Source organism: Pecten maximus, chromosome 11 (assembly GCF_902652985.1).
Source record: "Pecten maximus chromosome 11, xPecMax1.1, whole genome shotgun sequence".
In the NCBI taxonomy this organism is placed as follows: Eukaryota; Metazoa; Mollusca; class Bivalvia; order Pectinida; family Pectinidae; genus Pecten; species Pecten maximus.
In genome coordinates this window covers 2,409,348-2,423,418 of record NC_047025.1, presented here as the reverse complement: position 1 = coordinate 2,423,418, position 14,071 = coordinate 2,409,348, and the positions used below count along the sequence as shown (strand labels likewise).

The 14,071-nt window shown below is 33.9% G+C and overlaps 1 protein-coding gene across 4 annotated transcripts; it reads right to left on the bottom strand.

Moving 5' to 3' along the window:
- Positions 1-2,580: 2,580 nt before the first annotated feature.
- On the bottom strand, positions 2,581-10,998 carry LOC117338527 (phosphoethanolamine N-methyltransferase-like). Of its 4 annotated transcripts, none has more exons than XM_033899883.1 (6): positions 10,853-10,998; positions 6,664-6,832; positions 5,453-5,745; positions 4,316-4,467; positions 3,239-3,342; positions 2,581-2,768 (listed from the first exon to the last, which is right to left on the bottom strand). In XM_033899883.1, exons 1-5 carry the CDS (start codon positions 10,875-10,877, stop codon positions 3,274-3,276), a joined length of 708 nt encoding a protein of 235 aa, XP_033755774.1. In that variant the 5' UTR covers positions 10,878-10,998; the 3' UTR covers positions 2,581-2,768; positions 3,239-3,273. The 4 variants fall into 4 exon arrangements, with proteins under 4 accessions (XP_033755774.1, XP_033755775.1, XP_033755773.1 ...); XM_033899884.1 differs by having other exon boundaries at positions 2,581-2,733; XM_033899882.1 differs by having other exon boundaries at positions 2,581-3,342; positions 10,853-10,996.
- Positions 10,999-14,071: the final 3,073 nt, after the last annotated feature.

The window sequence follows — 14,071 nt, the reverse complement described above, 5'->3', positions numbered from 1 at the left end:
TTAAAATCTGACACAATATTAAGTTTAATGTAAATTTGCAGATTAAGATGAAGTGATGTAAATGATACAAAAAACCTACTAAGTATATGATGGGTCCTGAAGGCAGATTATTACATTGTAAACTGTCACATAGCGTATCATGCTCGAACCATCCCTTTAAAACTTCTTCCTTTTTGGATTGAATGACACACGTCTAGAAACTAGATTCAAGCATTATATTTAGATGTTTATGGTCTTTTAAAACCATAATAACCATATTTTATTGCAGATTTGCTATTACGTGTTTGAATCTGTAAATCACTTCTCCGTGGGTTATCTCCCTGTTCATGCAATTTTAACAGTTGTAGGAGACCATCTCGAAACCAATATATTTTAGAGCTTGTACTCATAGCTGTTAGATCGAGACATACAAAGTGTACGTACACCTAGTGTAGATATTTAAAAGACGTCGTTAAGAATACCTTTTTTTTTGTCCAAAAGTGTTTACCACGATCATTAGTTAAAGACAGATTATGACATACAATAATGTATGTCTATTCTTCACGTCCACACTGTTAGAATTACTTCTTAACTCGATATAATATATACATACAAAGAACCAGCCTAATTACACAAAATTATCTTCTTTTAATGGATACTATTGAAAAAAGGTCCAATAGCAAAAAATGAAATGGTTTAATTTATAATCTAATAAGCAATTGTGGAGTCAAACATCATGTTAATGTATTTACTTGTTTAAGACATCGCTTTCAGTCTCCTATCGTACAACTCTGGAATAGTTTTCACCCGGAGAAAGAATCAGGCCACATTGACCAGAATCTTGTTTGTTTGTTTGTTCATTGTTAAACGATTTAGAATATATATATTATTAACTAGGCATTTGCACTAATGTGTGTAAATAATATGGGTTGTAAACTAATAAATGTACGACAAAGAATACCTCATTACCTCAATCCTGAAAGCAGTGTAGCAATTAATGGAATACAGAAAAAAAGAGTTCTTTTCTCCATTAATAACACTCCGCCATTCATTGAGTTACATTTAATTGATTATTTACCCGAATCAGAATGCAGTTGAATGCCTAAGGGTATATATTAGCTCCATCAAAAGTCAGGATCATATAGAGGAGGAGATTGATGGCTACCTCGCTGAAAACAATATTGAAGGCCCACCACATTCTGTTCAGTGCAACTGAGATGAACTATTTATGCTAAATCTACTAGCAACATGATTGATAAATATTAGTGTCAAGCGTGCTTCTCATAGCAAAAGTTATAATATAGTCTATAAATAGAAAAACTATAAAATGAACTATTGTTTATTAAAGTGATGGTGACGACGTGTCTCATGTTAATGGATAGAGTGATTCAATGAACAAATATATATTTGTACATGAACGATAGTTAAAACTTCGTCTGATATGAAAAGGTTTCTCCTCTCAACTGAATTAGGTTCAACTTTGGTTAAAATTACCAAGGTAAACGCTCACTGTTTCAGCTATCACGGTATAAAGTCTCGGAACAACTGCAAAATATATTATGTTGAACACAAACCTGAACAAACAATATGCAACAATAATTTTCAAATATATTTGTGAAGATGGATAAAAAAGTACAATCTTTAGTAATGTGGCAGCTTAACCTAATCATCTTCCAGGAAGAAACCAGCAGATAACCGGCATATATTGTAATAACAAAGCCATAATTCTGACTCAAATTCGATAAAACAACGTCACAATTCGTATCCCTCACAGCCATTCTCTTACTCGTGTTAACACGACTGTCGGCATATTAATTTGTTTGTCATTTCATTACTTAACTTTCTACCATAAATAAAAGTTTCGAGAAATATGCTATACTACCTAATAATCATTATTTGTTTGTTGTTTTGTTATGCTTTCATTGTTCTGTTGGGCCTATCTGTTTATGTTACAGGTGCAAAACATCGTGCACGTGCCATGAGGTCGAGGCCTTGCCAGAATGATACTACCGTCCTGTCATTCATTGCGATTTTTTCATATCATGCTTTTTAAAAATATTTCAACCAAGTATACCATTTACAGTACCTCTATCAGAATCGCCATTCCGAAAGAAAATGTTCCATATAACCTCGTTATCAGCGCCATGTTTTAGTGAATCGAAGGTCACGTCCTCAGAACCAATCGAAATTATTCTACTTTCATTTCCTTATATCACGCAATTACTTCCATGTATACAGTGGGATGTTAACATTATTATCATGTTATAGAGTAAGCTAATAACTACTTAATATAGCATTAATTATTTAGTGTTGCCTCCCCTGAGGATTTAGTAACAGATGTAGTAAATTCCGTTCTTCCGGTTGGATAAAAATATTCATATAGACATATCTCCTTCCGTAAAATATATTGAATTTTAACTGAATCATTTTACACTTATGTATATAGTATTGGTCTCCTACAAATTCAAATGTTGAAATGCAACTTGTTATAAAAAACAAAAGAGAAAACGAATGGCGTACTCAGTACTGTGATGACGCCACATAAGACAGGTGATCAGAATACTTGAATTATCTAAGATTGTCTCAGTAAAAAAGAAAAAATTTCAAAACGAAAACAATTTTAATTGCAATATTCACAACAAGAGAATATAATATATAAATGATGTTGACGTTTTCCAATCAGAGCCCGTATGTCATATTTGTGGCCCGCAAGTCCCCGGAAACAAGTGTTTTTCTGCTTTAGTACCAAGGTTTCTGGACAAATACAAAGGACATACCATCAATGTCTTCTGTAAGAAAAAACGTGGAATGGAATCCCTTTAAAATTTGTCCTTATTAAAAATGTTCATTATGAGTAAAATAGTTTGAACAAAACATCCCCTGTCGTATGAATGAGATGAAATATTTTGTATTTTCAATGTCGTAACACACATTAAGTAGGAAACATCAATCAAGACAGTTCGCTCCTCACAGATGTGACAGATTATAGTTCACCTGCATTTGCATTGTGAGGTCTCAAAAAAACAAAAATAAAATAAAAAATGACAAAGTTAAAATATTAATGTGTACCGTGCCAACAATAATGCTCAAGATATGAAACACGAATATCTACAAAACATTAAGTTTCAATGTTCCACGGACTGGCTGAAAATGAACCATTTGTTTGATCTATCAACCGATATGAAAATCAACGTATGATACATGTGTCTTTTATCCGTGATATACACTTTTTGCAATGACCGTGCTAAAATTCTCATACTAGAGGATCCGTAGCCAGTTCCGTTCCGTGGAGAGCTAAGGGGTATCGACGTCTCGCCTCACTTTCTGTAGAAGCCATGTGATCTGGTTTCCATTTTTCATCACCTTAACAGAGAATTGTGCCTGTTAAAGAATAGCTTAACAAAAAAAAAAAAAAAAAAAAACAAATTAACAAACAAAAATATGATAACTTTATATTACCTTGATCGAGCTTTCGACATGAAAAAAGCAACTGTACTAATGGCTTATATCCGCGGGTTTTGCACCTGTTCCGTACATACCTCATGCATCACCGAATAAAATATGTTTGATTTTTTTAAGGTCGTGTTTCAAAATACCCTACGAAGCAAATACAATAGTTTGTTTGTGTTATTAGTAGACTCTGTAGTCATACGGGAATACATTCGCATTTAACTCCAAACGTGAACATATACAATATATGCACTTTTCGTGCGAGAAATAAAAAAAGTATAGTCCTTTGTTTTCAGAAAATGAAAATGAACATGGTGAAAATAACATGTTAAATATCCTATATATAACAAGTCATTGGGGTGACACACATCTAAGACTAAAATCAACACTTTGCACAAATGGTAAAGTTGTGAGTTTTAGGAAGGGTCAGGGTGAATGATAAAGCTCGCTATACGCTAAATCATTTTGAAAGGACTGAAAATGGAATATATTAAAATTGTCATTTGTTCACGAACTTTTTAGGTTTTTTATTTTACCCAAAATTATTATTGGGGGTGAACTTACTGTTTTAGTGTTTTTTGGCTTTTGATTTATGGTCTAACATTTCCTATTTCGCTGAAATAAATAATGTTTTGTTTTCAGACAATATGCGTCTTAGTTCAGTAATCTAGCTAGCTACGCAATTAGTTCAATTAAGCATGTGCATTATCAATTAACATGGGTGAAATATATAGCCAAGGGAACCAACTTTGGTGGTAGAAGGCCCTGTATCGGTGAGCGGTGTCTACCGACAAAAATTATTCAAGTCGACCTCTAAGGGAAATTAACATCGCTGGAAACCCCAACTTTCCACTCGCGTAAATTTCCACGCTTACAGTATACGTACCTTTCGGTATGTTTCCACAGGCCTCGTAGCAATGACCTTAAAACCGTAGACAGCCTGTTTATCATCTGTGGGCTCAGTAACTGAGAGGAAGAGTGTCTCGTAGTCGTTTGGGTGACGGTAGTAAGTGGTGGAGTTGTTGAGGGATATGTCACCTGAAAAATGTTAATTCACCTGATAAATCATTCTTTACAGTCCGAAATGGTACACAAAATAATGTGTCTGACCTTAAATGGTACATATACATGTACATGTGTAGTATTCAATTAAAACTTAAATAGTTATGAAACTGTGACCTATCTCTTTATATTACATTTCCTGTTTTTTGTTTGTTTTTTGTTTGTTATGATTTTCGTTGAACTTGATAATGATGTAATAAAAAATTGCTATGAGATATCCTTACTGAATTATAATCAGTTTTGGCAATAGACATTGTTATATGTAATGCATGACGTTAGCTGACATTGTGATGTTGATTATCTTAGAGGGAATCTTAAAATGACACCTCACGTCCATCATCTACATATAAATGTTCATAAACTGAGGTGAAGGAGTCAGTGATGTGTCCTACATTATATATATAGAAATCTGTACAAGAATGTTTTAATTAATAAATAATGGGAAGACAATGAAAATTAACGGGTACTGTATAATTGTTTATATTCACGGGAATATCATTTCGCTATATTCACGGTCATTAGATATAACGCGAAAATAAAATACTCATCGAATTTTGATAATACTTTATATGTTCATGCATATACCTATAGGGGTGTTTACTGTAAAATGTTTACAAGTTGTGTTTAGTAATGCTATACTCGCGATCTACTGAAGGTCTGACATGTAAAAATAAACAATTCGATAGTAAGTACCTAGACTGGCTCCCTGTCTCTAGAATATTAAAATTATAAATAAAATTGACCTTTATGCTTTTGGTCACTAGGATATGTTTGATTCTAGGGGGAGATAATCTAGTATAAAATTTAGTGGAGCAGTTCTAACAAAAAACTTAGGGGCTGGTGGCCAGTCTAGTAAGTACCCAATGTTATGGACTTTGTGTTTACGTATTACATCAGCTGTTTACAACGTACATTTACATCTTATCGAAATAAAATGTAGGAGAAAGAAGATTTCACATGCCTGACCCATGTATACAAGACTCTCTCAGGAAGATATGTCCATTGTCTGGCAGCCAAGTTATTATCCTCTCAAGAAGACGGCGAGCGGCTGTATCGTTAAAATACATAAACAGCCAATTGGTGAAGACAAATCCAGCACTAGTCGGAGGTATCTGCACGTTCATTACATCATCGACGATGTAATCTATGTTTTCAAAGCTGCCGTTGGCCTCCTTGTTCTTCTCGATGAATTTCTCCACAAAGTCTACAGCAAGCACGTGTCTGGCTCTCTGTGCTAAATACCGTGTAAAACGACTGTAAGTAGAAAAAAAAGCTAGAATTAAGGTATTGAATTATTGATATTCACTTTTTATCATTGTCATTGTAATGCTGACATCATAAAGGGATAATACGCACGAGTTGCAAAATCTCTTGCTGTTCTGTACCTTTTAAGAACTGTCTACGACTATTAAGATTAATAAGCGAAATTGTTGGCAATGCCTCTTGGTCACCATAAAATTGGACCATCTAAATAAATACTCACTGTATCACAAGTGTGTACGCTGTTCACGTATAAGTTCTGCTAGGATCACTATCTTATTACTTCGTTAGGTAAATTTCTTTGAGATTTCTTCGAGACACACATACATTATTATTTCATAATGTTCGGCTGTTTCCACGCATAACTATTATGACACATTAAGGGCTGCTAGGACTAAGCAATGTCCACAAATATAATAATAATAAACATATGTTTTTTTTGGTAAATTGAGGCGCATGGTTTCCATAAATAGATTTCTGGATATTTTTGACAACTTTTTTTATTGAAAATATCTTATAAAACCTGTACAGAGCATTGCTTAATATAGTCGTTTGTATTGCTTATCTTTACGAAATCATACACATACTTTACACATTTTAAGGGCGTGCGGGTGAAGGCGTGCGAACGTTCGTATCAAAAGAACGAGGTAAAGTGCTATTATTAGTTTCCGATAAACAGAGTTAAAGTCCTTTGTTCTTCGCGTGAACATTTCCTATACTACATTGAACATCTTCTGCAATAACCAATTACCGAATGCGATTTCCCGATGGCAAACATTTACTAAGTGGTAGGTAATATCATTATGGCCATGTGAATCCAAATTGTGGTGTTATGCGATCCTGCTTAAACGAGGGAAACAATTGCATGCAATGTTTCATTCCAGTTTAATCATATGACATCTTAAGTCTTACCCTATCCCTGCGCCCAGTTCTACGACATCCAAGCCTTCTATTTCAGGTAAATAAGACAGTATTTCAGAAACATCTTCGCCACAAAGCTCAGCCGATCTGGTATTCAGCATCATTCCTTGTGGCGAAGCATCTTGAAGTTTCCAATTCTTCTGTAGTATCACTCTCTCATCTACAATCAAATCGCAAACTTTATTACACACTCCTACACTTTGATATACTATCAAGTGTAACATAATGTTATCGCCATGACGTTTTTAGCTTAACATCAGCTGGTAAGCTATTCAAAACGTCTTCTGTCCGTCGTGCGTCCGTGCGTCCGTGCGTCCGTCCGTCAGTAAACCATTGTTGCTATCACTATTTCTTGGGAAATACAATAAGTTTTCTCAAACTTCTCATTTAGGAAACGTCACCCCTTGTCCCACTATTTTTGGAAAAGTAATAGAAGGATTTTTTTTTTTCAAATTTGATATATAGGTTTCCCATTATCCACAATTCTGTCGATATCAATTTTGAGCCTGATAGGGAAAATAAAGTGACAGACAGACAGACAGATATCTTGGATTTTGATAGTTAGGATGATTGTCACTATTTCTTAAGAAGAGCAGGGAGATTTTTCTTAAACTTAATATAGAGATTCCCCATAGTCACGTTTTGTTTTTGGTCTTTGAATTAATTGGAGAAATAAAATGACTGATATGCGGCCATATTGAGATGTTTTGATGCTAGTTATTATTCCTCTGAAAGTTCCCGTGGAATTCTCTCATGTTACAAGTGTAGGTTCCAATTGATCTAATTTGATTACGAGGAAAATAGGAAATTTGAAAAAAGTCTTTCGCTGACCAAACAAAGGACAATTGAAACCAAGGCACATGTATGAACGATTATAAAATAGGTCAAATAATTTAATGAATACATTTTGAAAGCATATTTATCTTGATATCTATTGTGATTTTCAATACTTTTCCTACATGCATTCTCATTTACACTGTTATTGAACATGATAACCAATGAACCGCAATAGCTAATCATATAGTGCAGTATTAACTTTTGAAAATGTTCCATTATAACCAAAATAAGTGATTAGTTTATCTGGAAAACCTCAAGCCAACACGATTGAATTATATAGGATCTCAGGTCACATAATATACACTGTGTAGGACTAAATTCATACACATAGATCCTTATGTATATTTGGTTTAAATGTAAAACAAGGAATATTGTTCGCATGCACTTGACTAAGTATGAAATATATAATACCCAAAAGTTCTGCTAAAATTAAATTTGATGTCAAACAACAGTTTGTGTGCACTTATACATGAAGTATTAACTAAAATAGGAAACAAACGAAGATTTATGATTTTTAAGAGTTTCGGTATACATGTATTTCGAATTCGACTGACCAATCTGTGGTGTGATGTACGATAATGTCACATTGCTATTCCCTTTTACAAATGACAATCAGTAGTAATCTGAAAAGGAAATAGATTATAAACATTATATTCAACGGTCGACGTGTTAGAAGGTTGGAATGTAAAATTCAAACATAAATAATGCAAGAAAATCATGTTTACGTGTGTAAGTATAACAACAACACTGTTTACGTGTGTAAGTATAATAACAATAATGGTTACCTGTGTAAGTATAACAAAAATAATATTTACCTGTGTCAGTGTAACAACGATCATGTTTACCTGTGTAAGTGTAACAGCAGTAATGTTTACCTGTGTAAGTATAACAATAATGTTTAGCTGTGTAAGTATAACAACAATGTTTACCTGTGCCAGTGTAATAACAATAATGCTTACATGTGTAAGTGTAACAACAATAATGTTTACCTGTGTAAGTGTAACAAAAATAGCGTTAACATGTGTAAGATTAATAACAACAATGTTTACATGTTTAAGTGCCATAACAATAATGTTTACCTGTGTAAGTGTAGCAACAATAATGTTTACATGTTTAAGTGTAAAAAAATAATGTTTACCTGTGCCAGTATAAAAACAATACAAGTGTACTTTTGATCTGTCTGTGTGTAAGAGCAATAATGTTTACGTGTGTAAGTGTAACAACAATAATGTTTACCTGGGCCAATGTAATATCAATTATGTTTACCTGTGCCAGTGTAACAACAATAATGTTTACCCGTGCCAGTGTAACAACAATAATGTTTACATGTGTAGTGTAACAACAATAATGTTTACCTGTGCCAGTGTAAGAACAATAATGTTTACGTGTGTAAGTGTAACAACAATATTGTTTACCTGTGTAAGTGTAACAGCAATAATGCTTACATGTGTAAGTGTAATAACAATAATGTTTACCTGTGCCAGTGTAATAACAATAATGCTTACCTGCATAAGTGTAACAACAATAATATTTACCTGTGTAAGTATAACAACAATTATGTTTACCTGTGTAAATGTAACAACAATAATGTTTACATGTTTAAGTGTAATAACAATAATGTTTACCTGTGTAAGTGTTATTACAACAATGTTTACCTGCGTAAGTGTAACAACAATAATGTTATCATTGTAAGTATAACACTAATGTTTACCTGTGTAAGTGTAACAACACTTATGTTTACCTGTGCAAGTGTAATAACAATAATGGTTACCTGTGTAAGTGTAACGATAATAACATTTACCTGTGTAAGTGTAACGATAATAACATTTACCTGTGTAAATGTAACGATAATAACATTTACCTGTGTAAGTGTAACAACAATATTTTTACCTGTATCAGTGCAAGAACAATACTGTTTACCTGTCTGTGTGTAAGAACGATAATGTTTGCATGTGTATTTATAGCAGCAATAATGGTTACATGTGAAAATTTTACAACAATAAGATCTACCTGTTTATTTGTAACAGCAATAATGTTTCCTGTGTAAGTTTTACCTGTGTAATAGTAGAATCCGACAGATGGTATTGATTATAATGAAAGAAAAGGTTCTCATTGTAACAGTATGCAGCGAATTAGTGACGAATTTCCACATGACTTGCTGGAGTGCCCTTCACTGTCTGACTATAGAATTTTATATATGAATATTTAGGTCACGACCAAACATAAAAAATGCATGAATGAATTAATACCACTTACATAAAAAATACTGTAGAAAGTTTGTCCATTTAGAACACTATATGTCCTTCTTGATACAAATGTATATTTATTATGAAAAAGTAAGGTCCACTACAGATGATCACTATAATTACTATATATTGTATTTTAGAATATGTTTCTTTATATATTGTATTGTGAAAGAATATAAGAAAAAGTGAATAGAAAATGTAACTTCAATGTTGTTTTATATGTAAATGTTATTAACGACTGTGTCTTTGTTTGTTATTTCAGTTTGAATCGCTATATATATCCGTGTTCGCAATAATGTACATGTTTTAATGGAGTGACCTCATACTGTCAAACCAATCAATAAATCTAGTTATTTAGTTATACCTTTGTATCAAGAAGGACATATAATGTTCTAAATGGACAAACTTTCTACAGTATTTTTTATGTAAGTGGTATTAATTCATTCATGCATTTTTTATGTTTGGTCGTGACCTAAATATTCATATATAAAATTCTATAGTCAGACAGTGAAGGGCACTCCAGCAAGTCATGTGGAAATTCGTCACTAATTCGCTGCATACTGTTACAATGAGAACCTTTTCTTTCATTATAATCAATACCATCTGTCGGATTCTACTATTACACAGGTAAAACTTACACAGGAAACATTATTGCTGTTACAAATAAACAGGTAGATCTTATTGTTGTAAAATTTTCACATGTAACCATTATTGCTGCTATAAATACACATGCAAACATTATCGTTCTTACACACAGACAGGTAAACAGTATTGTTCTTGCACTGATACAGGTAAAAATATTGTTGTTACACTTACACAGGTAAATGTTATTATCGTTACATTTACACAGGTAAATGTTATTATCGTTACACTTACACAGGTAAATGTTATTATCGTTACACTTACACAGGTAACCATTATTGTTATTACACTTGCACAGGTAAACATAAGTGTATATAGCTATACAGTGCTCAGTAGTAGTATGAACCAGTGTGTTTTAATGTGCATTCTCCAATATTTAAGTGCAAACTAACGGTACCATTATCTGATAAGTATAATAAATCATTACAGTATAAGATAAATATTAGTATACTGACCTATCGCTGATTGACCGTTGTCCATTCTGAACAGTAAATGCCCGGGAATTTATATCCAAAACGTAGTAGATTTTTACGCAAGCAATTCGTAGTTCGTGACGTGTTTTTATGGCAGGGCTATCAACCATGCAGTCGAGACATCGTCATACAAAAACAAACCTGCATTGTAACGCAATACAAAAGATAACCTTAATGTTTTTTAAACGCATGCATGCATGCATACAATTCAAATAATTGTAACCTTGTAAGAACAGTAGTAATGTTTTGGCTATACAGGAGAAATAAAATGTTTATACCTTTAAAATATAAATAGACCAGTAGAGCTTTAAACCTTTAGGTCTATTATGTTCAGTAGTTATTTTGTACGTCTCGTAATTTGTATAACAAGCCTAAAAATTGTACATGCCCCGAATATCAACAATTTAAGAGTAAATTATATGGGTTGTGTGCTGTTTTTAACCAAGGCTATATACGGAAATTAAAACAAACTTTGAAACGTGATCTGGGAAGGCATAACTAAACTCATCCACAGAACTACCGTAAACAAATTGGATTGTTATTGAATTCCATTGGGAAGCTGTAAATGAAGTATTTGCAAGAGTCTTTCGTTGTCAATATCTGTCTGTATGAGTAAGGGATTTGACCTGAAGTTATGTGGGTCTGAAGGGTTTGTCATTGTAGGGATTCCATCATCTCCGATACCAAATTGGTGTTGTGGCATCTATAACAGACATATCAAGCTGCTATTCTCTATTTGATGACTTCAACTCTTTAAGAGGATCACAGACTGTGCACCTGTTGTATATACTCTTTGACGTTTTACTTGACGGCTTTGTACGTATGGTTCTCAAATTTTCTGCCTTTATCTTTAGGTTGCGACGTAAATGGTTGAATAGTTTTAAATGACACTTTCAGAGAGTTTGTATTGGTCCAATTTTAGGTTTGCGTGTAAATAATGTTACATCAATCAGACTTTTCAAGGATATGTCTATGTAGGATGTAATGTTGATTTTTGAATTTGTGAGGATAGAACATTTGATTACATGAAAGGTAACTTACCAATCAGCTTCCGATTTAAGACTGACGTTTTAGTTGATCTGCAGGTGAATTTATGACAATGTAGATTGTCATCAACAAACAGATGGAGGGTACTTTGTTCAAGATATTCATGCAGATCTTTTATATAGATCTGAAACAATATCAGGCCTAAGACTATTCCCTCGGGGACTCGAGAGGTAACCGTGACAGTATTGGGAGGTTTCATCATGAAAACCAACAGGATGGGTTCGTTTGATAGAAAAGAAGAAATCAAGTTGAGAGTGTTATTTCTGATACTGTGTTGTTATTAAGTTTCTGTCTGTGAGAAATCTCGTCGAAAGCTGACTATTAAATCCATACTGATGTGATCAGTTTGATTACTTTCATTTCGATTACAAACCAGTCTTTTGTGAAAGAAATGAGCTGATGTTTACAAGAGCGAGCACGGTGGAATCTATATTGTAAATTATATCAAATGTGTTTTTGTGGCAATAAGCTTCATTATGTTACTGCTGTTGGGTAGTTTGTTGGCAGATTGGTAACACATCTTTCACCTAGACGACTGAGGTACGATTCTCCGATCGGAGGTGAAAAGATATGGGTATGGGGTCACCTGCCCGACCACGTGGGTTTCCCCTGGTTACTACGGATTCCTGCCACAGTAAGACCCCTCTCAAGCTTCAATCTGGTTAACAAGCCTGATTAATACAATGCATAAGTTGATATAACTTGGTCCACAATCGCGGTAAAATAGATAAAACTTGCATTACTTTACATGATATTACTGTTTGTCTCTTCTTAAAACCAGTTCAGACTTGAGCTTAGTTCAAGTCATGGGAAACAGATCTGAAATGCAGTGTTTACTGAATAATATTTACATTTACACTGCAGCCCCACTATATAACTTTACCAAGCTCACTTGGAAGTTATGAGTCCATAACTTCCAAATCTTTGTTATGACGTCATTAAATTTGCCTTTGTCCAGTTGGCATTCATCAGCCCATAACTTCCAAATGAAAGCAGTTCAATGCTTAATTATAATTTCCAGTTACGGAAACGGATCCAGATGGAGTGATTTGTTGAAGATACGTTTCCAGTCGTGGGAACATATCCAAAAGTTTGCCATTAGTTGAAGATAGATTTCCGGATAAGTGTCACAGAAAACAGGAAACAGATCCAGATGGAGTGATTTGTTGAAGATAAGTTTCTAGTCGTGGGAACATATCCAAAAGTGTGTCATTAGTTGGAGATAGATTTCCGGATAAGTGTCACAGAAAACAGGAAACAGATCCAGATGGAGTGATTTGTTGAAGATAAGTTTCCAGTCATGGGGACAGATCCAGAGTGGACAAAGTGGAATGACGAATTGTCCATCAATAATACATACTTTTAGGGATAGGTGTCCTATTAAAGTAACATTTATTAAAATATATTTCCACGTGTGCTTCGAATCCCTTTTTGTATTGTATGGCTGTGCCCCCCCCCCCCCCCCATTTTCAACCGATTGCATCTGCTTAGCTTTTGAGCTTTTAACTGTAGAGATGGTGTTACCCAAGGGAAAGACATTTTGTATTTAAGTTTTAGTAGGATAGTTACCGGGAGGATTTGTTCAGATTTGATTTGAATGTGGTCAGATTTCATGAATAATACTGGTCTAGTATTTTTCAGTCTTATGGGTGATGGAAAGGTCCGACATAACCTGTTCCCAATTCGCTTCATTAAATATAACTTTCTTTTGTGTTTCTTTAATCTCCCTTTTCAGTGACAAATGATACTTATACATGGACAATCATGATCAGCATCTGTTATAAGTGAGGTATTTACAGTTAAAGACTGGAATTGTTCAAAAATAGAAGGCTCGGTGTTTGTCAAGTCTAGTTCGTTGTCTTCCTGTGAAAGTACATGGTCAATAGCGAATCAGTTGTTCATGTAAGTTGGGATCTGGTTCCCGTGAGGTGACATGGGAAATTGGCCTAATCTGTTCTCTTACATCGGTCATAAAAGTACAATAGACAAAACATTGACGGACAATTCTTCAGTGCCACATGGACAAGGGCAAATGGTCCAAATGAGCCATTTCATACATCAATCGATATACATCAGTCATAACGTCAGTTGATATAAGTTGTACCGTATGGTGGAGACACATAATCTTAATAAATGTTCACGTTCTGAAATTTC